At 37.8% G+C, this 26,322-nt stretch overlaps 1 protein-coding gene and 1 pseudogene across 2 annotated transcripts in view; both read right to left on the bottom strand.

Moving 5' to 3' along the window:
• Trappc8 (trafficking protein particle complex 8) overlaps positions 1 to 26,322 on the bottom strand; it is an 85,003-nt gene that overhangs the window by 15,360 nt on the left and 43,321 nt on the right. For both annotated transcript variants that reach the window (XM_005355807.2, XM_005355808.2), the window contains exons 12-24: positions 22,925 to 23,056; positions 21,152 to 21,376; positions 19,345 to 19,453; positions 16,108 to 16,302; positions 15,467 to 15,597; positions 14,414 to 14,488; positions 13,242 to 13,368; positions 10,834 to 10,988; positions 6,581 to 7,023; positions 4,619 to 4,766; positions 2,746 to 2,842; positions 1,513 to 1,581; positions 1,365 to 1,423 (exon numbers count right to left, since the gene is read on the bottom strand). In XM_005355807.2, the coding sequence (XP_005355864.1) occupies positions 1,365 to 1,423; positions 1,513 to 1,581; positions 2,746 to 2,842; positions 4,619 to 4,766; positions 6,581 to 7,023; positions 10,834 to 10,988; positions 13,242 to 13,368; positions 14,414 to 14,488; positions 15,467 to 15,597; positions 16,108 to 16,302; positions 19,345 to 19,453; positions 21,152 to 21,376; positions 22,925 to 23,056 (1,965 nt within the window). The remainder of the gene's footprint in view (positions 1 to 1,364; positions 1,424 to 1,512; positions 1,582 to 2,745; positions 2,843 to 4,618; positions 4,767 to 6,580; positions 7,024 to 10,833; positions 10,989 to 13,241; positions 13,369 to 14,413; positions 14,489 to 15,466; positions 15,598 to 16,107; positions 16,303 to 19,344; positions 19,454 to 21,151; positions 21,377 to 22,924; positions 23,057 to 26,322) is intronic.
• Positions 13,536 to 13,684, bottom strand: LOC113457108 (annotated as a pseudogene).

The raw sequence follows: 26,322 nt of genomic DNA on the forward strand, positions 1-26,322 counted from the left end.
GACACATATGATTGGAAATGGGTTAGTCCAGGTGCGAGAGTTAGCCAAGAAAAGGGCTAGAGCTAAAGAGCCAAGCAGTGATTAAAAGAATACAGTGTCCATGTAATTATTTCGGGGCATAAGCCGGAGGCGGCCGGGGTTCTGGGGACACAGCCCCGCCGCACCTATTACTACAGGTTCAACCTCCAGCTTCACAAGGAAAGCCAGACATGGTGACATGGTGCTATAACTGCAATCCCACCAGAAATGGTCTAGCAGATATGCTCCCATAGGGCTGCAATCCCACCAGACACCGTGCCATACACCTTTAAGACCACCAGGTATGATGACATAAGCCTGTAATCCCAGGACTCAGGATATGGAGACAGGAAGAGGAGTAGTTCAAGGTTATTCTTGGCTATATATGGAGTTTGAGGCCAGGATGGACTACATGATACCCTGTCTTCAAAACAATTTTTAAAAATCATATTCCCAAACTCTATTGCAGATCACAATGAGGCTTCAGAAGTGGGACGAAAAGCCTTTATTCTAAGAAAATTCTCTATACCTGGACCTCAAAGCCAAGGTCTAAAGATTGAGCTACTAAGGTCTGCGGGACTACCTAGAAACTGACAACCACGCAAAACCTAGGTTTCCACCACAGTCCTGACACTTCAGAACTGCATCTTTTTATCTTTAAATTATTATGTATACAGTGTTCTGCCTGCAGGCCAGAAGAGGGTACCAGATTTCATTACAGATGGTTGTGAGCCACAATGCGGTTGCTGGGAATAGAACTCAGGACCTCTGGAAGAGCAGCCAGTGCTCTTAACCTCTGAGCCACCTCTCCAGACCCCAGAACTGGCATCTTAATAAGATCCCCAATACACACTTCTTAACATTTGAAAACTTGCTCTAGATGACTCATGTATATTATGATCAAGTGTTTACAAAAACCTTTCTAATTCTAAGACAGCCTAAGTACCTACCCAATGTTTCTAGGTCTCAGAACTATGTGATATGCCCAGATTTGAAGATGACAACATGAGAAAAGACTTTTAAGTAGACTTAGAAAACAGAGGGGCCACTTATAAAAAAAAAAAAAATGTGGCTTACTATGGTTACTTTTTCTAAACAGAAACGTTTCCTCAAGTAATTCTGGCTTTTCTAAAATCCTAAGCACTGTGTTTCCATGACTGGGTATTTCCAAAAGTTAATTTTATATAATTAAAGTGGTATAGTCCATACGGCACACTTGGATTAAAGGTGGGCTGTAAAAGTATATAAAGTTCAGATGCTCACTATTCAAAGATGATTATTAGTGATGCTACAGTTTTTTTCAGAATAGACAATTACATCAAATACTACTGCGCATCACTGCATACCTGTTCATTTCCAAAGATGATATCCGCAAAAGTGTATTTTTCGGAGGACTGTACAGCAGCTAAAAAAAAAGGAAAACAAACTAATCATGTTACTGCTATAACATATAAAATAGACAATTAATAAACTATCAAAGTAAAACAAATTTACCTTCTTTTTGTTTACATCTTACTGCCTTGAAGCAAAACTTTCCCTTCTCCCTACTGGCAAGTTTGGCATCTAGAAATAAAAATGTTTCTCAAGTTATAACATGTGCAAAGCCCAATTCATTATTCAAACTTCCTTCATCAAAACAGAAAGCAACTTATAATTATAAAAAAGATTTCATTTGGTTGAGTGTGGCAATGCACACAAATCTCTTGAGTTTGAGGCCAGCCTGGCCTACACAATAAATTCTAGGACAGCCTTGTCTCCAAAAAACAAAAAAACTATTCTCTTTTCAACAAAATGAATATTTATTAACCACCTGAAAAGCTTAAAATTCAGACTCTTAAGATACACAAGCATATGTGACTATTATTGTGTGTGTGTGTAATTGACATCTGACGTCTTAAACACTAAGTTGGGAAGGTTAGAACTTCAGGATACTAGGCACCCCACGGTCTTACACTTGATCATGCCCTTTTAGTATTTTTCAATCATTTCTTTTTAGTGCTTCTCCATATTTATGACTTATAAAAATTTCTGATATAGTGTATTTCCTACCACTTTATCTGGCTTTAAAATGTTCTTATAGGGCCAGAAAGATGGTTAACAGGTAAAGGTGGTTTCTACCAAGTCTGATGACCTGAGTTTAATACTGGGATCTACATGGAAGAAGGAGAGAACTGACTCCTCCAAGTTGTCCTTTGACCTCCACATGTCACACAGATAAAAATAAGTAAAAAGAAATAAATGCTGATTTATTTTACTGGCTACTAAAGTCTACATGAGTTAGCAGCATAATTTACACTAAAGTCACAACCATTTTTTCTCCAGTAAACACGAATATGCCAAGCACTCTGAACATACAGATTTTTCCATATGTTTAGCTAATTCCTATTCTTCAAATGCAAAACGTCCCTATCGCTAGTGTATTTAAATAAGTGGTCCACAGCTAGTGGTGCCTTGCTGGTGGAAGGCCACTCAGGTCTTATTCCTAGCCCCACCTCCTACCTACTCTCTCTGCTTCCTGACAAAGATGCAGTGTGACCAGGCACGTCATGCTCCTACCCCAACGGATTCCCTGAAAGGATGGACTGTATGCCTTCACACTGTAGCCAAAACAAACCCTTCCTCCATTAAGTTGCTTGCATCTTTATATATTTGGTTACCACCACCACCACCACAAGTGACTAACACAAGCCTCCAAATAATAATCAGTGTAAGACTAAGGGTACAGACCTTTGTTTTCAGAGATGTTCACAGATTTGTGCAGCTGCCAGTGTTTGCTACTGCTTGACACCTGCACCATGTGGAACTCTTTAACCCCTGCTTCACTCTGTCAAAGACACAAAAAAGTCACTTGAGGCTAAAAGCACTGAATTAATAAACTTGAGGACAAAATCAGATCCTACTCAAATCAAGCAAAAGTAAGTAGAGGATAGGGATGAAGCTCAATGGTAGAGCACTTGCCTCAGGTACAAGGCCCCATTTAATTCCCAGTAGAGGAAAATAAATAAAATAAGGAGGAGGGCTAGAGAGATGGCTCAACAGTTAAGAACACTTGCTGAGTTTCTAGAGGACCTAGATTCAACTCTCAGCACCCAAATGGCAGCTTACAATAATCTATAACTTCATTTCCAGAGAATTCAGCCCTTACTTCTGGCCTCCATGGGCACCAGACACACATACAGTTACATGTAAGCAGGCAAAACATTCATGTGTATAAAATAAAAACAAATCTTCAGAAATAAAACAGTAAATGTAATATGTATTTGAAATAATTCAACAATACGTATCCCAGAAAGTTATTTAAATCCTCTCCAACACTTTAGAGAAAGCAACAATGAAATATATTTGTATATTATATATTCATAGTTATCCATACATAAGGTAATTAGGATCTACTATTTCTAGTAGAATTTAATAATCAAAATTATTCATAAGCCAGGTATGGCAGTTCACTTTCAATACCAGCTCTTGGGAGGCTGGAGCAAAAGGACCACTGTTTATGGGCAACATTTTCAGTTTCAGACTTCCAGAGGTTACAGAATGAGACTCTGACTCCAAAGAGAAAGTATAAATCAGTTGTGGAGTTTTAACTAAAATATGACACTTTCTGAGCTAGGGTGACAGTTCAGTTGGCCTAGCATTCATGAAGCCCTTCCAAGCCCTAGCATTCTGTAAGTCACATCTTAGGGCTATAATCTCAGTGCTCAGGAGGTAGAAACATGGGCTTAGAAATTCAAAGTAAGACCAGATCTCTCTCACGCTCAAAAAAAAAAAAAAAAGACACTTTTATTTCTTCTGAGTTTTCTCCAGAAATATCTCATTTTCAATAAGGTAAAAAGTAAAAAACAAACAATTAGCTGGACACAGTAACACCTGCCACATGCCTATAATCCTGGCAACCAGGAGGCTGACAAATTCGAAGTTACCTAGACTAACATACAGTGAGTCACTATGGAAGGATGAAAGGAGAGAGAAAGAGAGGGAAGGAAGGAGAAAGGGAGGGAGGGAAGGAGACAAGAAACAACAAAAAATCTCAAACTAGTGTGTGACTTAAATTGTATATAATTTTTTTCCTAAATGAGAGCTAATCTGACATTAGAAATTACCAACATTTTCTACTCAAATAATGAACAGAGTCTTGTGAAAATTACCAACATTTTAGCACAATAAACCCCACTGTTTCCTAGAAAGTGGTTACACAGATTTATGAAACTAAAAGTATTACAAAACTAATTAATTCTTTTTTTTTGTTGTTTTTTTTTTGGTTTTTCGAGACAGGGTTTCTCTGTGGTTTTGGAGCCTGTCCTGGAACTAGCTCTGTAGACCAGGCTGGTCTCGAACTCACAGAGATCCGCCTGCCTCTGCCTCCCGAGTGCTGGGATTAAAGGCGTGCGCCACCACCGCCCGGCTAAAACTAATTAATTCTTAATATTCTCCGCTGGCTTTGATTTTTGTGAAAGGATCTGATAATCAGATTTTCATACTAGCTCATGTGAATAGTTTTAAATTCTTACTTATGCTAAATTATAGAGAAAAAATATTTACCAAAAACAAACATTTCTCAACAGACTTTAAAATAAAAATTAGGTTTAAAATAACTTACAGTATTGGTATTTTCCACATCCACAAAGACTAGCATATTGCCTCCCCTGCCTTCTTCATCTTCAAGTGAATTACTTCTACAGACAGTTGCTCGCACGTTCAAAGACCGGCTAGTACAAATAACTGCAGTGTGTCTTAAAATTCTGTGCCTGAAAATTAAAAACACATGCAAACTGAATCTAAGGGTCTCTCCCTACATTACAAATCTCTAATTCTAAATAAAAACCAGAAACATAGTAACTTCCAGGATTGCCTATAACCAGAAAACAAAGAATACAATAAGGTAAAATTATAGTTAGACTACGTTTAGTTCAGTTGTTTCTTCTCAATTTGAAGCAAACTAACAGTAATCCTGGCTCTATCTAGGCTTTTCTCCTGCTCATCAAACTACGTCATAGTGAAAATAACCTTCACATAGCAACAAATACATCTTCTCTCTTAAAAGTGGTCCCAAAGATGCTCCCAAAAGTATGGGTGTGCAAGCCTTTAATCCCAGCACTCAGGTTGCAGAGGTAGAATAATCTCTGTGAGTTTGAGGCCAACATGGTCTATAGTGAGTTTCAGGCTAGCCAAGGCTACATAATGAGATCCTGTCTCAAATAATTAGGTCTCAAAATTAAAACTACCAACAAAACCACAATTCAATTTTTTCTTAATGTGTGTGCATGCCACATATGCTGGGTATCCAAAGAGACCAGAAGAAGGCACCAGATCACCTAGAACTGGATTGCAAGCAGTTGTGAGACACCCAGTATGAATGCTGGGTACCAAACATGGATCCTCTGGAAGAACACCAGGAACTCTTAACCTCTGAGGCATGTACTTCCAGGCCCGAAACCAAAACTTTTAACTTGATATTTCAAATGTAATTTTAATTTTTTAAGTCAAAGTCTGTGTTGCTTCAGGGTAGCCTTATATTCCTGATCTTGCCTTCACCTCCCTGATTATAGGCATGTGCTACCACACCAAACCCTACTCGACTTTTTTCCTACAGCTTGTACCGTGGCAAAACATCCAGTTCTTATTCTTCTCTAACTGGTAAACCGATATTTGTAGATGAAGCTACTCGCTGGAGTGGCTGACTCCTATCCACTTGAATCCATGTCCTGAAATCTCTCCTGTCCTCTGAAGCCCATCTCACTACCTCATCACTAATGCTTCCCTGGCCAGAGTGCACTGTCCATCCTCTTAAGGAGTATCTACATTACTAAGAGCCCAAATTGTACCAACACTTTTCTATTTTTGCCCTTATACTGTTTCCCATGACATTTAGATATTCTACAGAATAAAACAAATGTTAATTTTATAAAGGTGATACTAGTATTCGAATTCTGCTGTGCAACATGTAGGTAGGCTTGAGATTGTACAGAACAGGGAGGCTGGAGATCTTAAATGATTATCCACTGCAAAACACCACTGCACACACATTTCTCATACATACCAAAATTATATTCTTACAAAAGGAAGCTGTATGGGAGGGGCTTGATATACAAATGATACAGTATTTAAATCTAGCAAAGAATGAGAAAGTTTATAGACTTAAAACAACTAAAAATGTTGAAGTTTTTTTCCATTTTCTACTTAAAAAAACAGAACTTTATGTAGTTAAATTTCTTTCCATTCTTAGCTAACTAGAATTAAGTTATAGTTATAACAAGTTTAAATATAAACATCGTGTACAATTTGAAAGATGATATTTTGTTTGTTTTTCAAGACAGAGTTTCTCTGTGTAGCCCTGGTCATCCAGGAACTTGCTCTGTAGACCAAGCTAGCCTTGAACTCAAGAGATCCACCTGCCTCTTCCTCCCAGCACTGTGATTAAACGCATGCACCACCCTGCCAGGAAAATGGTGACCTTTAGTAAACAATGATGTACAATATATTAACAAGTACCAACTATTTATTCAAATATGTAACCATACTAAGTACAGATTTTACAGTTTAAAAGTTTTAAATCACCCACCGTCTTTTAGGCTGCTTTTTAACACTTTCATAGTAAAATAAAAAGTTAATCTCATGGACACCCTCTTCGTCTGGCCCACGAAGCCACATTGGCAGCTGGACAGAAGCTCCAGGGAGCAGCACAGAGTCGGGAAGGGGGACAGGAATGGCCTCCAGCTGCTGTCCTGTGCTGGTCCCAAAGTCTACGGACGACGCTGATGACACAAGTGCCGTGCCCGCAGAGGGAGCGCCTGTAACCACCGTCTTGTAAGCACTGCAGTTTTCCGACGTCGAGGGGCTCAGTGGTGTTAGAGCAGCAGTGTTGACACCAAAAGTGAAGAACTCTGGCCGTTTAGACACAACCTTCAGTCCAGTCAGAGGACATTTGCTGACATTGACAAATTCTACATATGCTTTTCGGATTTCTCCACAGAGGAGCCCTGTAGGAAAATGTATAAAGAACACCTGCATTGGAGGGAAAAAATATTATTATACTGTTAAAATTCTGAGCCTCTAATGAGCAACGCTGAGACTGTTTTCTAAAAGAACAAGTTATTTCATAGCTCTACCTTTAAATCAAGCATCTAAGGTTATTTTGCCACACAAATTTTAAATTCTGAATTTAAAATACAAGAACAATATGACTAATTTGTCAAACTTGCATGACTATGTAGATTATGGACAAGTTAAAGGCTATTTTAAATGGCTGTAAAAATTAGACAAAGATTAGTCCTATAACTGTTATTACTGTCAAGTTTAAAAGTAGCTAACTGTATCAGTAACTACCCATGGCTCTCACGGGAGAACACAGAGGCCCATGATTCCATATTCACAACTTTAAAATCCAAAAGCTCCATATAACCCTAGGCTTCTAGTAACTCAAAGGGGCAAAACCCAAACTGAGAAATGGAGGCTTTTTCAAATTGTGAATAAAAGCTAGGCATAAATCAGACTACTCAAATGCTAAGAAACCAAAACTAGAAACTTAATGACTCCCCTGAGATTAACAAAAATGAAACTCTTGAAAACACACCCCAGCATTCACACACAAGATCTCTGGTCCTAATCTCAATACCAAATACATACAAATGTTCATTCTTTACAAGACTTTTTGTTTGGTCAGCCAAAAAGCTAGTTGCTTCTACATAGAGTAAGAAGCCGCCTCCTTCCAAACACCCTGCTCAGATGCATGACGTTCAAACTGCCACACAAGAACAAACATGAGCAGTTCCAAATACAGGATGGGTGTGAATTTAAAAGCCACTAAGTTCCACAAAGTTTAAGCAAATGACAGTACCTGGTTCACGTAGTGAGTTAGGAGGTTTTCTAAGGTTAGACACTTAGAACTGGGACTCAGAATAAAGCTCTATCTTTAACTGTGTGTCATCTGAGAACACGACTTGCAACACCTACATATAAAGCTTAGGAAACACCAAGGAAGAAGGGGTAGGAAGACTGTAAGAGCCAAAGACGAGGGTATTTGCTATTGACGTTTTCTATATATAACAGAAGTTGCACCCATGCCCGCAAACAATATGGTTGCCTGAACAAGACCAGCATAATGACAGCACCAGTTAATATGAAAACACTGACAGGAAATCCCACATGATCACACCCCAGATGAAGAGCTGCAGATGTCAATGGCTGACAATAAAGGAGACCAAAGGAATGAGCTCACACATAGGTCATCCAAGCCCAAGTAGTTAGCCCTGGACACATGCACACCCGTGCAAAACTGAATAAACTCAGAAGGTTTACACACATACACACACACACGCACATGCACACTCACACAACAATAAAAAGGAGATCACAGATTTGGGAGGGAGAACATAGGAGTTAGAGTAGTTAGGGGCAATGAGAGTGACAGGGTTCATGTATAAAGTTCTCAACAAAAAAAGGTAAAATTATTAAGTTAAAGAGATACAAAAAAGTTATACTTTTTCCCCCTTTAGTTTTTCCAGACAGGGTTTCTCTGTGCAGACCTGGCTGTCCTACAACTCACTCTGCAGACCCGGCTGACCTAGCATTCTGAGTGCTAGGATTAAAGGCATGCGCCACCACTATCCCCCAGCTAGTTATACTATTAAAAGCTTTAATAACTAAGGAACATATCAATTATTTGGTTTTATAAAAAAAACCTTGCAAACTAATAGAATTAAGTGTGTTTTCGTGACCTTTACTAATTTATTTTAAAAATTTACTATAGTGATTAGAATATCTGCTTCTGAAAGGAAGCCCTCATAAACTGTTACCTATAGAATTCCAGATAAACGTCTATGACTTTAAGCTATAAAAGAGAGCATACTTAACATGGCATTTAAACTCAATCTGTCTTAATTCATTCCTAGCTAATCTTAACTACAACTATGCAATGGCAATGAATTATCATTGTACAAACTTAAAGCTGATAGGCAAGTAGGAAATTAGGAGACTGGGATTGCCATGTTAAAGATATGACAAACACCAAAATAAGGAAATACCACAGAATCAAAGAGGTAGCACACAATGACAAATAAACAACCACATGTGGTGGCCCATGTCTTTAGTCCCAACACTCAAATGGCAGAAGTAAGCTGATCTCAGGCCAGTCTGGTCTAAATATCAAGTTCCAGGCTAGCCATGGCTAATATAGTAAGACCCTATATCTCAACAAACAAATAACAAAAACTTTGAGGGGGAAAAAGTATGAATATTTTCAGAATATCAGTAAACAGATGACATAATGAGTACCCTGTACCATACTAAAAGCACTAGGACTAGAAACAAACTTTGTTCTTACTCCTCTGACATTCAGGAGAACACACTACTTCAATTTAAAACACAAATACGACAGGCAGGGTGCCCAGGCACTGGATAGACAAAGGTGGGAAGACTAGCAGTCCCAGGACAACCTGGGCTACAGACTCCACAAACAACTGCGAGACATTCAATAGGTGAAGGTATTGGCTGAAATTCTACCCTCAAACAGCAGGAGAAAAACAACTGTCTTCTGACCTCACAAGCGTACTCTAGGACACTCATGGAAAATAAATAATGTGAAGAAAAACCAAAAATAAACAGAAAGAATAAAAATTTTAGAGCATACAAACATTAGTAAATAAGACAGCTGGTTCAATGGCAGAATGTGTGTCTAGCACATCTGAGGCCCTGGATTTAACCCCAGCACCACAATTAACCAATAAAATTTAACTTAATTGAAAAGTTTTGATTAAAAGAGTACAGAATACAGAAATCAACAAATAAAAAAGTTAAATATGATTTTAGATAAGTAAAAATCCTCAACATAGACAAAGATACCAAATAAAGTTAAAACATGCATAAAGTATTTATCAAGAAAGCAGTATTTGGGCCCGTATCCTCCCCCCACCATTAGACTTGCCCCTTTACCTTTAAATGTATTAGATCTGAGCAGAATACATGCAACTCAACAATGGTTTCATCTTAATACACAACACTACTGCTACCCAACCATGTGACATGATGCTATTTATAAGGATCACAAGGTCTAGAAACATAAATACCATTTGGGATCACATTGCAAGCATCTTTTGGAGAAAGGTGGTCATACCTACCAGGGAAACTAGAAACACAGCTTTAAATTTCATTAAGGTACTTATAAACCTGTACTCCTCCATGCCCCCACATAGCCTTTCTGTTTACATGTCACATCCTACTACTTTTCTCTCCTTCATCAACACCTTTTCGCATGGTCTCCTTACTAGTGGCATAGCATACAGCTCCACTCACATATATACACACAGACATAATGTCATAAGGTCATGTTGTCTGCGTCTGGGTTACTTTCCAGGTGCATTCATCCCCACATAGTTGTATACTGCTTAGACTATCTAAGAGCATTCACTCACATATTATTTTTGTAAGTTGCAAAAGGGTTATCGAGTTCAATAACCAAGGTGCTGAGTTACAAATATCCCCCAGTGTCTACTAGTATGTTGATTGTATCTTATAGCATGGCTGTGGTGGCAAGGTCAATTTGCTCATAGCTGACCTCTGTCAATGAGAACTATTTAGCTAACAATGGTTTAAAAGTGCGGTTTAAATTCCAGTACTCAGGAGGCAGATCTCTGCAAGTTTAAGGAGTTCAAGGCCAGTCAGGACTACATAGAGAGACCCTGCTTTAAAACAAACAAAACAAAAACAAAAAGTACAATTCAATGTACTATCAATAACCTCAACCTAAAGTTAACTTCTTTGAAACATCATCTGGCTCTGTAAATCGTCATGGCCATGACATGGGAAGAAGTGCGATACCTCCAGCAGCGGCATCTCCTCGGTGACTATAGGGTCTAAACGTCGGTCAGGGCCGTACTTGACAGATGTCTTCTCTTCCTTTGTGTTGTTAAGTCGTGGGCCTTGAATTTCTAAATCCTGTCTCCCTCGGACTGACATACTCAAAGAATGTTTCCCTGAAATTAAAAAAATCAATACTCTAAAATGATAGGTTTGATGATTTAACTTGAATTCTATGAATACTATAAATTTCCATAAATGCTAGAAAAATTCCAGGTAATTGCTGAGTAACACATGTAATTACAACAGTAAGTATACTTCAATTTAACTTCATGTTTCTTCTATACTATGCTATCCAATATTTCATTTTTGTTCTGTATTTACTTACATTGTATAAAGGCTACATATCATTGAATAGAAGTCTTTTAAAAACAGTATTTATTCACCAAAAAGATCCAAGAACAACTGTCTTGGGCCCAGTGTTGATGTGGGCTATGAGAAAATATTAAAGAAAATCATAAAATAGGTTATTTACTTTTACTTATACAAAAATAGCACTATTTTGAAGATGTATACTTAACTGCATTGTCTCAAAAGGCTAAACAATGAAAATTATAATACAGATAGTTTTAACTTCTTCACTCTCTTCAATACCAAGTAAAACATGTACTCACATGTGTAAAAGAGCTAGAATGGACATATAACTCCATCTTTCCTGAAGGCTACTCAGTGCCTTTGGTCACTGTGATCGGTCCAGATTAGATATATAATGTAGTATTCCCTCAAATTATTGTACCCAGATTTCTAGGAATATTCTGAATGAAAAGTATCTATACTAAAATGGCATGAAAATTCTGTTTTCATGGGTTTTATTTTAATGTTTAATGTTTAATAAGATGGGTTTTATTTTAATGTTAATTCAGAGTCAATGTCACACATAACATAAATTATGATCTTTAATGTACCTTGTTTTAGCACCTGTAAGATATATTTTATGTGCTATCATAATTCCATGGTACTAGATTAAGAGTTAAGTACCAGTGAGAAAGCAAAGTTAAAACAAAATCCTTAATACTCACACTGCTTTAAAAATATAATCAATTTGCAAGACTACTTACAAATTCCATGCCTCACATTTATCAAACAGTAAGCAGAAATACAGCACTAAAATGCAAAAGAACACACTCAATCTTTGTGTATTAGTATTTATATCTCTGTGTTTCCACTGATTCATCCTGTCTGAGTTTCTCTTATGTCCAAGTGAAAAATCTTAACTACAAGGGCAAGGGAGAGCAAGTGTTCCAGGAGACTATCACTGTTAATAATCAGCTTTTATGAATGCTAAATTCACACCCATCACATGAAAAGCAGTCAATTTTAATTTGTTAGGAAGACACATTACTAAAAATAAAGTTCTGGAACTACAGCAGTTTATTACAACTCCCTTCTTAGCATCTTTTCAACCTAAACACAACCAGCTATACATCAATTATAAAGCAATATTAGGATCTTGTAGAGTTCTCCAAATTATTTAAAAACCAAACAAACAAAACCCACCAAACCATGTAAAGTACATGTATGTATCTTTAGCTTTCATCAAAGTCTGCAGAGAATACTATTTAGAGCACCAAGAATCTCAGTTTAAAACTAACTCTGCTATTTTTGGGTATAGAAACAGTATTTCAAGTGATTTTTTTCCCCCTGTTGTTTTGTTCTTTGTCAGTAGTACTGAAGACTGAACCTGGGACTTCATGCTAGGCAGATGTACTACTAGGAAGCTACACCAATAGCCCAAATTTTATTCTGAAACATTGTCTGGCTAAACTGCTTAGGCTATTTTTGCAATTCTCCTGTCTTAGCCTCCCAAGTAGCTGGGATTACTGACATGTACTGCCACAGGTGGCTTTGAATATTTAATATCCAAAGACTGAGGAAAACTGGCTTTAGTATGTTGTTTTATAGAAAGGAAATATTAAAAACAAAATATATGAAGGTTGTTTTGTATTGGAACAGATATTTCAACAAGTGTAACATATTTAGTCACAATTTACTAAATTGAGATCAATAACAAAAATTTTAATCAAGGGAATAAAATCCCTTACCTTTGAATCTATGCCAGAAGTTAGAATAATCTAAATTACATATGCTTATTCATATCTAGATGTCATTATATGACAAGCGTGTCCAACTTGCAGTCCAACACATTAAAATATTATGAGATTTTTCTTGGCAACATTCTTTTGTGATTTGACTGCAGTTCTCAAATAGGAACTTTTTAGATGACAATGTAACATGGGCAATGTCAAAAGGCTAGATATGCTTGAAAGGCACATTAGACCTATTTAGGAAAAAACTCTACTCATTCATTGTATTCTATGGGATGGTTTAAGAGTTACTTTTCTAACTGCTTATAGATGCTATAGCTTTACCTGTGTGACATCCAGGAAGAGCACCAATGCCATCTACTGTCACGGAGCCCTGAATAGTGCCAAGATTATACACAACTCCCAGAATGTGCAGCTCCCCTATGTGATGGGGAAAGAGCTTCAGTCTTGCCTATGGAAATATTGAAGTCATTCTTATTATGTTTTCATAGGATCTTAAATAGCACAGTACCTCAATTTTGGAATGTTGCAGAATTAACTCATGATCTAAACTTTTAAAATGACAATGTTTCTTAAGGAAAAGTAATTTTCTTTTTTTTTTAATTTTAATTTTTACTTCAGGGAAAAGCATGTATACAGTCCACCACATGTCACAAAGTATGGAGTGGAGTTTCCCCCAATTGGGGAAATCCCAAGTGCAATGAAAGAGGCTTGCCCCTGGGAAATCATTTTCTTAGTCGTGGTGATCTCCCCTGCTGGTTAAGTATGGAAAAACATCATCCTTAAAGAAGATCTGTAAATTTAGTAATTGTTTTGGGCTTTTGTTTGGTTTTGTTATTGAGACAGGGTCTCATTATGTAGCTCTGGCTAGTCTGGAACTTGCTATGTAGACCACGATGACCTTAAACTCAAAGAGATCTACCTGTCTCTGCTTTCTGAGTGATGGGAATAAAGTCATACACCACCATGTCAGACAAAAAAAAAAACAAATCAAAAATTATGTCCTGATTCTCAAAAAATACAATTTCTTTTGTAATATTGGCTTTGCACACATTAAAAACATCCCAGCCCTAAAAAAAAAAAACTTTTAATTTAAAACAAAAACCACAAACCGACTCTGGGCTGGGTGTGGTGACGGAGAGAAAGAGGCAGGCGATTTCTGTGAGCTCAGGGGAATGAGCTGCAGGCCAGCCAGGGCACACAGTGAGACCTGTCTCAATAAATAACCAAACAAATATGCGCACCTAAGTGCCTGTACATTTGCCATACTAATCCTAAGAAGCAGTAAAACCTTGTACCTGGCTTCTCTGGAAACTTAAAGACAAACTTTTCTACTGATTTCTTTGGAGCAATTCCAGTTCTCTAATATTTCAAAATTTAGACTTAAAAAAGCTAAAATATGTAACATTTAAAGGAATTGGGCTGATCTTTTACATTCTTTTTTCAGTTTACAAGCTTAGAAAGGCAAAAGACAGAAAAACAATTAAAACAATTACCACTTTAGATTCTTCACTGTTAATTAAGAATTCTGAAATAACTTCAGTTCCAATCATTTCAGGTTCACCTGCAACCTAAAGAACAAATTATAGTTTTTAAAAAAATATATACATACAAATGAACAAAATAACAAATCATTAACATCTCACTGGCCAAATTTACAAAGAGTTAACATTAACTGAAGCTAGTGCCTCTGGGTAAGCTCTGTGAAATGTGTTTTCCACCCCCACTTTTTGTTCAGCCTGACTCAACTAAAGTGATCTATGCAAAGATGCAGGCATCAAGAGGACAAGACCCCAAGAGAAGTTCAGCTGCTCACAGTTAACAAAGGCCAAAATAATTACTTAAAAGCTTTGCATAAAAATACCATAGGACATGTGGGTGTGGCTTACTTAACACACAAATGGTCATAGGTTTTACCCAAAATTCTACCACAGTTTAAATTTAAAAATTCACCACAGAATTACTGTGATAGTGAACATGGAAACCTTCGAACCAACTAGTAAATGACCTCAGTCTATGGTTCATCCATAACAGTTAACATAAAGAGGAGGTATTCAACATATTAACACTAGAAAACACATACCAAGCAACATAAATAAGCAAAGCAACATGAACAGTAGAAGGAAATGTAAAACATGAAAAAAACATAAAAATTAAAAATCAATGTAAAGATAAACAACAAAATGTTAATGTAGTTACTTCTAAATAAAAGGAAGATAGTTTTAAGATCCTATTTTTCTATATTCTTGCATTTCAAGAGTAAGCAAATGGTTTTTTGTCCCCCCCCCCCTTTTTTTTTGGTATTTTCAGACAGGGTTTCTCTGTAGCTTTGGAGCCTGTCCTGGACCTAGCTCTTGCAGACCAGGCTAGCCTCGAACTCACGGAGATCTGTCTGCCTCTGCTTCCTGAGTGCTGGGATTAAAGTCGTGAGCCACCACCACCCAACTACATGTGGTTTTTATATGCAAGTGGAGAAAAGAGTAAGACAGCAGCAGAATGTTGGGCTGTAGCTGAGACATGCACATCACAGACGCCTGTTAGTAACTTACTCGTTCTCTGACTCTTTCAATGTCTTTCCCATTGACATCTTTAGGCTGAAACTTCCACAGCAACGACAAATCAGATAGCAAAAGTGGAACTTTTAAAGGGTTTCTAAAAGCCACTTCCACTGTAATTGGCTCTACAAAAGAAAAGTATACATTTAATAACTTTGTAAACCTGACACTGTCTCTCGACAGACCTTCAGTGTTTTTTGCCTAGACTGTCTTTGTCACCATATTCAGTCAGTTCGGAAATGACTTGGATGTCCCTAATGTCACTCTCTTGGTACTCCAGCACCACATACATGGACAATAGAGCCTCACCACTTGCTTACAAATGCTTAGTACATACCAAGTGATCTTTGTGCCCATGGAGTCCAGTAATGTGGCAGATCATAAACTATCGGAAATTTGCTCCAAACAGAACAAAAAGTCATGAATAGACATTTAAATATTGGGCTGGAGAATAGTTAAGATCACTTGCTGGTCTTGCATAAAACCTACAAGGCAGCTCATCTCTAACTCCAATTCCAGGAGATTCATCCTCCTCTTCTACCTCCCAGGAACACTAGGCACACATAAGGTGTGTATACACACATGCATGCAAAACATTCATACACATAAAACATTTTTAAGTTCAATTACACCACCTTCTACAACTGCAAGTGGAAATCTGGAGTTATCAGAGTAACTGTTCAAACAATACTGCGTGGGGTAGAAACTGGATGGAATTATCCCTTTATTAGCCACAGCCACAACATGCTCCTCAAGTTCTCGCCACTGCTGGGATGATTCAGCGTCATATTCTTGATCAAGACTGATATGAGTAGCTGCTTGTTTTTCACCTTTAAAAAGAAAAAAAGGATAAGAAAGCAAATTTCACATTTAGACACATGATGAACATGTGCCTCATATAAAACACTTTAAATAAGAACTAGAGGTATCCAAATAATTATACACACAACATATACATGTACTCTTGCCCAATTTCTAATTCTCTGATATACAAATATCTACTCAGTAGTCCTGACCTAACAATAACTTTGATCTAATACTGATATCTTTTTCTTCCTGGCTTTGAAGTATTATTTTCCCTAAACTCCACAATTTTTACATAAAATATTTCTTTTTTTAAAAAAATTTATTTATTTATTATGTGTACAACACTCTGCTTCAAACACACCAGAAGAGGGCACCAGATCTCATCACAGATGGTTGTGAACCATCATGTGGTTGCTGGGAATTGAACTCATGACCTCTGGAAGAGCAGTCAGTGCTCTTAACCTCTGAGCCATCTCTCCAACCCCTACATAAAATATTTCAACATACAGAAAAATAAATCAAACATTGGTTATAGATGAAAATATATATCTAATATATATCTAACTCAGGCAAGCCTTGAACAAGCTATGTAACTTAAAGATGACGTGAAACATCTTCCTGCCTCCACTTCCCAAGTGCTGAGATTAAAGGTATGGACTTTTTCAAGACAAGGTTTCTCTGTGCAGCACTGGCTGTCCTGGAGCTCAATCAGTAAACTACCTCTGCCTCCAGAGAGCTAGAATTAGCATGTGCTACCACTGCATAACTTTTTGTTTTTTAATCTGAATATTTTTATTTTATGTCTATGGTGCTTTGCCTGCTTGTTCGTCTGTGTACCACTTATGTGTCTGGCACATGGAGGTAAGAAGGTTTTAGAACCCCAAGAACTGGAATTACATAAGGTTGTAAACTGCCAGGTGGGTTCTGGGACTTGAACTCAGGTCCTCTGGAAGAGAAACCAGTGCTCTTAACTACTGAGCTATTTTTGCAGTCCCATTGCTTGTATCTTAACAATTTTTATTACATTTATTTACTTACTTACATGGGGAATGCATACTTGGCACAAATGTGGAGGTCAGAGGACACTTTTAGGCACCAGTTCTCCCCTCCCACCACATGGCTCTCCGGGACTGAACTCAGGGCTGCAGGCACTGAAGCAAGTACCATTACCACTTGAGCCATCAAGTCAAAGTCATACCTTAAAAAGTTTTTGATGGAGGAAGGTCATTGGTTAATTAATAAAGAAACTGCTTGGCCTCATAGGTTAGAACATAGGTGGGTGGAGTAAACAGAAGAGAATGCTGGGAGGAAGTGAGGTAAGACGCCATGCCGCTCGTAGCCAGGGCAGACGCAATGAAGCAAGCCGCCAGGTCAGACATGCTGAATCTTTCCCAGTAAGACTGGTGCACACACATTAATAGAAATGGGTAATCAAGATGTAAGAATTAGCCAGTAAGAAGCTAGAGCTAATGGGCCAGGCAGTGTTTAAATGAATACAATTTGTGTGTTGTTATTTTGGGGTATAAGCTAGCCAGGCGGCAGGGAGCCAGGCTGTGGAAAGAGGCCCGCAGCTCCTACAACAAATTTTAAGTCAACTTTCATCTCATGAGTTGACTTTATTTTATTGTTTACAAAAAGAACATCACCACCCAAGTCAATACCCTTTCTGCACTCCTTCCAATCCTAACATCCCCATTACCTCTGCTATCACTTTCAGACATGTTTGCATATTTTTCTTATAAACTTTCAGAAGTATACACATAAACAATGTATGGAATTGGTTTCTGTATTTCAAATTCAAGCTACAAATGATTTTTTTCCCACTCAACATTATGTTCCATTATCCAAAGTTAAACACGTAGAAGTAGTTCATTCAGACCCTGCAGCATATATTCTTATGTAAATATATCAAAATACTTTTGCTACAAAAGTTGATTTAAAAAAAAAAAAAAATTAGATTTGAAGGAGAAATACAAATAGTGAATGCTGTTTCAGGCTTCAAACCCGAGGAAAAGATCCTATGTATATTTAAAAGGGGTGGTGGTGTAGCTTAGTTAGAGGGTATTTGCCTGGCATATTCAAAGCCCTACATTTGGTCCCCAGAACAATATAAAATTAAGCATGGTGACACTGTAATCCCAGTACTTGGGAGGAGGCAAAGGATAGGCTCAAGGACATCTTAAGGTACAAAGTAAGTCTGAGGGTAGCCTGGACTCCAGGAACCCTGTCTCAAAAACATTAAAACAAACAAAACAAAACAAAACAAAAAAACAAGCAGAGAAGCAAACCATGTTCTCTGCTTCTATGTATGTTTTCATAATAACAAAGTTAAAGAACCTAAACTGTGGTGGTGCACAGCTATAACCTACACTTAAGAAACAGAGACAGAAGGCTTACTCCAAGTTCAAGACCAGACTGGTTCCAGCTAGCTTGGGAACCTTTTATCAGGATAGAAAAAAAAAAGAATCAATTAAAAACTAAGTTATATATACATGTTTATCACAATATGGTTTTATATAAGCAAAAAACTAAAATCAGTAGCTACAGCAAGGGAATAAATGCTGTAATTAAAGGTGGTTTATATGCACCAAATTGAGTATTTATAGTATTAAAATGCTTGCCAAGGTGGTACAGTGGTGAGCACTTTTTTTTTTTTTTTTTTTTTTTTTTTTTTTGTTTTTCGAGACAGGGTTTCTCTGTGGCTTTGGAGTCTGTCCTGGAACTAGCTTTTAGACCAGGCTGGTCTCGAACTCACAGAGATCCACCTGCCTCTACCTCCCGAGTGCTGGGATTAAAGGCGTGCACCACCACCGCCCGGCCGATGAGCACTTCTTGAGTGAGAAAAGCTTCTGTAAGGAATCCAGACTGTTTGGTCTTTATTATTTTTAGTTTTTGGACTGGAAAGAAAAGCAATAATGTAGTGATTATACTTTAACGAATGAACAATATATGAAGCAGCATAAAGCTATTTTCAAATATCCAACTGCGTATCAATTTCTAACTGGTGACAGAACATTTCAAAGAAATAATCATTAAGTAACTAGGCCAAGTGAGAGTTTACTAACCATCTGCTGGTCGTCTGTCATGGCCAAAGAAAACCCGTGTTGCTGAACTGTTAATGTATGGTAAGGGAAGCTGTGGTAAAGGGCCATCTGGTGACAGCTGATTTACATTCTGGGAGAAACACAACACAAGGAAAAAAATAGTTTTTAAGAAAACTACATTTTTTCATGTCTCCTAATTTTTAATGCACAGGTATGAAAATGTTATGCAAGAAAATTTAGACATACGAATACTAGTTTATATGCTACATCAGAGTCATAAAAGATTACAATTGAGAACTTCAGACATTATTTACTCTACTTCTAGAGAACCTTCCTAGCCAGAACCAATGGCACAGACCTATAACTAACTCCAGATAATCGGAAGCCTCGGCCTCAGAACAAATATAAAGCTAGCCTGAGCAACTCAGATCAAAAACTAAAAGGCCGTGAGTGGTGGAGTGCTCACCCAGCAGGCACAGGGCCCTGGTTTTAATTCGCAGTATTAAGTTTTAAGATAGAAACTTCCTGAAGAGTACTTAACTAGTTAAGCTTTTTGTTTAGTTGCATGTTAAACTTTCAAATGGCACTTTAGTGTAACCTTTGCTTCTTGTGGAGTCATTATAGCATCCTATCTGCCCAATTTTTAACTGGTCAAATTAATGACTCTAAGAGAGTAGTTACTTTCTGTGAGGAAGATAGAAAAAGATCCTAAATTTCCCATCCAACAGTGATCTGTGGTTTCTATCCACCTAGATTACAGTACAACACTTGCTACAAATCCACACCTCAAATTTTATCAGGAAAACAAAGGAGCACATGCATCTAAGGATAGCAGGAGGATCCATTATTTTGTTAAATCCATTAATTTGTTTATTTTGTTGCAATCCTTTAAAAACATGGTAAAATAGGCCTAGCACATGGCCACAATCCAGCACTGGGGAAGTAAAGAAGCTGGAGGATCAAAAGTTCAAATCCATTCTCAGATACCCAGAGAATTCTAGACCAGAGACCAGCCTGGGCTATGATACCCTGGCTCAAAAAAAAAAAACCCAAAACAAAACAAAACCAAAAAAGTGATCCAGAAATCTTAAAGCATTTCTTGTAAAGATTTCAAAAACAGTTATAAATTAAAGCCATGTGTGGATGGTGTGCACCTGTAATACAGTGCTTGTAAGGCTAAGGTAGGAGGGTGAAGAGTCAGAGGCCAGCCTGGCTAAAGAGTGAGACCTATCTCAAAAGAAGGGGGTGGGAGGGTGCTGAAGAGATAGATAGCTCAGCAGAAAAGAGAACTGACTTCTCTTCCAGAGGACCGGAGTTTGATTCCCAGCACCAACATGGTGACTCACAACTATCTAAGTCTCCTGTCCCAGGGGATTCATACACTTCTTATGGCCTCTGTAGGCATCAGGAACAGATATAAAGGACAGACATGCAGGCAAAACAACCAAACACATCAGGTAGGTAGGTAGGTAGGTAGGTAGGTAGGTAGGTAGGTAGGTAGGTAGATAAGTTAAATTAAAAAAATTTAAAAAAAGAGGCTTCAAGGAGAAGGAAAGGGGGACTATCTTAATTATAAACTTTTTTTTTTTAAAGAAAAGCCACAAAACCATATTTACTGGAATATAAAATTCTTTTTTTAAAAACTATGTAAGGGCCATGCAGTACAGAGCTATAACCAAGAAACCTTTCATGATTTTTTATGACAGCTAATTACATACGCTGCAATAAAACCATTTAATTATACTCTAGGGACTAGTGGTAAACAGGCTTTTTCCTGAAAATGATAATTTAAGAAGTTTTAATGTTTATTCCTAAAAGAAGCACTTACCTTGTAAACATAAAGATATTCTCTGAGAAAGGCCCCTTGCTGAGCAGCAGACTGTTTGCTCTCATTGATTAAAATGTGCCTGAAAGCAGACACAGCATTGTCCAGCTGCCTCAGAGTATAGGACTGGCGCCCAATGGTGAAGTTGATGTGATCCTCTGCTAGAGACCAGCCTTTTCCTTTGTAAACTTGCATGGCTTGACAATAGCAGCGCAAAGCGTGCTTTTTCTAAGAAAATAAATGAAACGTATTATATTTTAAATTTGTCTTGAACTGGAGAAAATAGACATAAACAGACATAGACAAGTATAAACAGGTAGCTGCCTTTTACCCACTACAGAGAATATGATAAAGAAAATAAAGCTAACAATTAAGATGATCTCACAATTACACAATTCTATGTGGAAACACAGGTTTCCTCAGCCATCCACAGTGTGAGTGTGCATATGTTTTGGTATGTTCTTACACCCACCCCTTATTTCTCTGAGATTAACTTCTGAGGAAAATGTTCACTGCTCAATTTTGCTTTATTTATTTCAAGTTCTTTCTGTAAACAAGTAATATATAATAGTCATCAGTGTCAACCTGATTGGATCTAAAATCACCATGGAAACACACCTTTGGGAGTATTTGTGAGGTTGTTTCCAGGAAGCTTTAACTGGGGAGGGAAGACCCACCCCGAATATAAGGGTACCATTCCACAAGGTTTGGGTTCTATACTGAATAAAAAAAAGACAGAGGGCCAGTGAGATTGACTGGTCAAGGAATAGAGACATTTGCATGCCGGCCTAATGGTCTGAGTTCAATCCCCAAACTCCACAAAGTGACAGGAGAAGACTGACTCCAAAGAATTGTACTATGACCTCCAAAGGCATATAATACCATGTGAGCACACACACACACACACACACACTAATAAATGAAAAATTAAAAACCAAAACTGAGGCACAGAAAAATAACCAAAATCAGGCTGTTTAAAACATCAAGATTTAAGCCTGCATCTGTCTAAACCCAAATCTCACATCTTTACCAAAAAAATATTTAAAAGCAGACTTTATTTTAATTTTAGGATTGAATATAAAAGGCTGGCAAGTGGGGGGAGACAAGAATCATCAGAAGGTAAAGATTTGCCACCAAGCCTGACAATTAGAATTTGAACCCAGAGGGCTCACACTGTAGAAGGATGAGAACTACGCCTACCCAGTTGTATGACTCCACACATGGGTATACACAAAAAATAAATAAATAAATAAATAAATAAATAAAGATACAAAAATATGACAAGAATCTCAGCACTTAGGAGGCAGAGACAGGGAGAACTCTGAGAATGAGGCCCACACATGGGTATACACACACACACAAAAAAAAGAAATAAACATACAAAAATATGACAAGAATCTCAGTACTTAGGACGCCGAGACAGGCAGAACTCTGAGTATGAGGTCAGCCAGGGCTACACTGTATGAGCCTGTCTCAAAAACAACAAAACTGACCAGAATACACTTTATAAATAAATGAAAAAGAATGAAAAAATAACCTTTTAAAAAAGATTGGTTTTTACTTTTAATTATGTATGCACATATGGGTTTGTGGTCACAGATGAGGGCAGGCACCCTGGTATTCCACAAAAAAGGATCAGATCCTCTGCAGCTGGAGTTACAGGCAGCTGTGAATTATTCAGCATGGGTGCTGGGATCCCAACTCAGGTCATCTGAAAAAGCAGCAAAAGCTGCATCTTTCCAGCTGCAGCAACCTCTTAAAAGGAAATATGCTCACCTGCCCTGCTTTACTAAACCGATGGCCTGCCAGGATCATGTGAAAAGCATATTTTCTAACCATGGGGCTCTTCATGTTTATGAAACAATGTGCAGCCTGCTCCAAAAGAAGTGCACTTCGGAGATCAGAATCCTGTGAATGTGCAAAGGGAAGGATAGTTAGTGTCACAAAGGACCTGCTCAGAAAGCTTCTGTCTCCTGGTATACAACACAGTCAGCGTAGCCTGGAGAAGAAAAGGGCAGAGATAAAAGTGTCAGCCAATCTCAATTCTTTCTCTAAATAGCACATATTTTGTTTTAAAAGACTTCTAATAAGGTTGTTCCTTTCAATAAATCCAAATGGCCAATTAGGATGTATAGTGTATAATGAATTTCTAAATAACTTCAATTCCTTCTGAGCAGTAAAACTGAGACCTGAATACAGGTATTCTAATTAAAGATCAACTAAAAAACACAAAACACAGAAAAATAGTTCTATAAACCTAGTTTGCCCTAGCTATTACCTGGTGACTAATAGCATATTTAATGTGCACCCCTTCCCAAAGAATATAGATTAGATTATGTGTAGATTATTATGCAAGCTAACTTATGACTTTACACTCTTTAAAGAACATTTATTTAAAGGATTCTCAATTTTTACTGTAATATTAAAGGGCCAATGCCTGCTTTTCATTAAAAAGTTCAGAAGGCTAGCCCTGCAGCAAGGAGTTTTTCACAGGTCTTTGTAAATCAGGAAAATGCAAGTAGCTCCCATTTGCCTGACCCTGACTGCCCAGTAGCTGGAACAACTCATGCTCACTGCATCCCCTCTTGGTAAACAACACTTCAGGGTTTAGGGAGAAAATGATGAAGGTTGCTGATTAAGAATCAACTTTTCCTTCAACACTTTCTCCAGGTCCTCAGCCTCAAGCTGAACTTACCAGGCCCTTCCATGTGTTCTGCTGCCATTATTTTCCCCAGGGAAAGTTGAAAACAGAAATATTGACTTTTAAATACAATTGTTTCAACAAATTAGTTACATCAAACAAACCACTATTATAAACTGTCTTTGCAGCAATCTTTTTAGAGAAGCAGCAGATCTGAGTAGACCATGCACAACACACACAGAAGACAGCAGTTATCATTACTTTAAGCTAAAACTAAATGTTCAAATATCTGCTCTAAGAATTCATATTCAAAAGCTGGTGGAAAGAACTAACAGGAGTATATAATTAACAAATGGTTCTAGGGAGAATGCAAGTCAATTAATTATATAATCTTAGGAGATTACATTTTTAGATTTTCAGGACAAGCTTTTGTAAAAAAAATTATTAAAATACAAATATGGGTATGTGTGTGTGACTGTGTGTGGCTATGTGCACAAGTGCCAGCAATGGAGGCAGAGGCATCATTTGCCCAACATTGGTGCTGGAAACCAAACTCAGGTTGCTTTTAACCCCAGAGCCATACTTCCATTCTTCCATATAAATGTATTTCTTTATTTTAACTAACTGTACAAAAAAAAAAAAGCAAACATCATGCTGTTTGCTCAGTTTCTCTTTCCATATATGAGGGCTTATGTGCCTAACATACATGTATAAAAAACATACATTTTTATAAACAAGTGTTAGTTCTTTTATTTCTTTTAAATAAGCACTATATTCCAATATGTAAAAACATCATTAACTTATAGTTACCAGTTAATCATACATTGTTTTTTCTTTGCTACTACCAAAAAAAGATACTTAGTAAGAATAATTTCTATGTGTGCATGTGCATGTACTGCTAGGAACTGAACCAGGTCAAGTGTTCTACCATTGTAAGTTCCTGCTCTCCTTGAGACAAGAAGTGACTAAGTAACTTATGGCTGATCTAGGACTCTGGACAGTCCCAGCTGGTCTTAAACCCACAGTCATCCTGCATCTTGTCTCTTGAGTACTACCACACTCAGTCATAAAAAATAATTATTAAATTACTAAATAATCAATAATTATTTAAATACTTTTATTACACAAATTTCTGGAAGTAGAAATAAGACATTAATGAAAATTATGCATGTATTTCAAATTCTAATCACTGCAGACAAATTGCTGCCAAAAACATATTACAAATAAATGTTCTTATCAATGGAGGTTAAGAATTCAGGTTTATGGAGCCAGAGAGATGGCTCAACAGTTAAGAGTGTGTACTGCTCTTACAGAGAACCCTCAGTACAATTCCTAGTACCCATGTCAGGAAGTTCACAACCAACTCTAACTGTAACTCAAGCTCCAGGGGAATCCAGCAATTCTGGACTGTGATGTACACACACATACATTCTCTCCTCTCTCTCTCTCTCTCTCTCTCTCTCTCTCTCTCTCTCTCTCTCTCTCTCCCTCCCTCCCTCCCTCCCTTTTTCTCTCTCATTCACCTGCAAAGCTTGTATAGGTACCAATCCTAGATGTCTTACATAAAGGATGCTCTCTAGAAATCTGTAATAGCTTTTGATGACTCAATGTACAGCCAGTTAAGGACCCACATAATTAAACTCAGCATTCTCAAATTTACCACCACAGGACTGAGAAATTCAAGAAAGATCTTAAGTCCATATCACGAGTTAATTAAGCTAAAATTAGACTACTGGCTTCAAACATACTAAGATTTTCAAATCTTTATTATCAAGTTATTACAAAGAAGGGCTCGATGAGATTGGTTTATCAGTTTATAAGTTAAAAAAAAAGCCACCAACAACTGACAACCAGAGTTTATTCCCCAGAATACATTTAAAGGTGGAAAGAATAACTCTACTAACTTGTCCTCTGACCTCCTTATGAATGTCATGATATGTGTACTAAACACATACACACATGCAAAAACAGCAGAATAAAAAATACAATTAAAAATCAAGTTATTTTTAACAAATATATATGGGAGGGGCTGGAAATATAGTTCAGTGGGACATCATTTATGAGACTCTGAGTTCAATGCCATAGGAGGAAAGGTGGCTGGGAGGCAAGGAGGCGGGAGGGCTGGGTCCCTCGGTGGAGGGCTGGGTCGACTGTTGTTGGGCCTTCCCAGCAGTGGAGCCTAGCTGGCAGTGGGCCTGTGTGGGGGAACCACGAGAAGGTGGTTGCTGGGCTAGGCCATGTCGGTGCAGCAGGAGGGCTGGGGGTTTGGGGACTGGGTTGGTGGAGAGCAGCTTTTTCTGTGGAGGCTGCTGGCACCCAGGACCACACCTAGGATGGGTGGGTGGGAGAACACTATGCCTATGTGGAGTTCCTAGGAGTTCCTAGCTCCCTCCTGCCTGCCTACTGGGGGGCCTTGGACATCCCAACCAGTTCTTGGAAAGGTCAAAGAATCCCTGCACATTTCTAGGAAATTCTTTCAGGACTTATGTGCCAGCATTCCAGGACGAAATGATTCTCTTAGTAAAGGTAGCCA

This window comes from Microtus ochrogaster, chromosome 18, assembly GCF_000317375.1.
Source record: "Microtus ochrogaster isolate Prairie Vole_2 chromosome 18, MicOch1.0, whole genome shotgun sequence".
NCBI lineage: Eukaryota > Metazoa > Chordata > Mammalia > Rodentia > Cricetidae > Microtus > Microtus ochrogaster.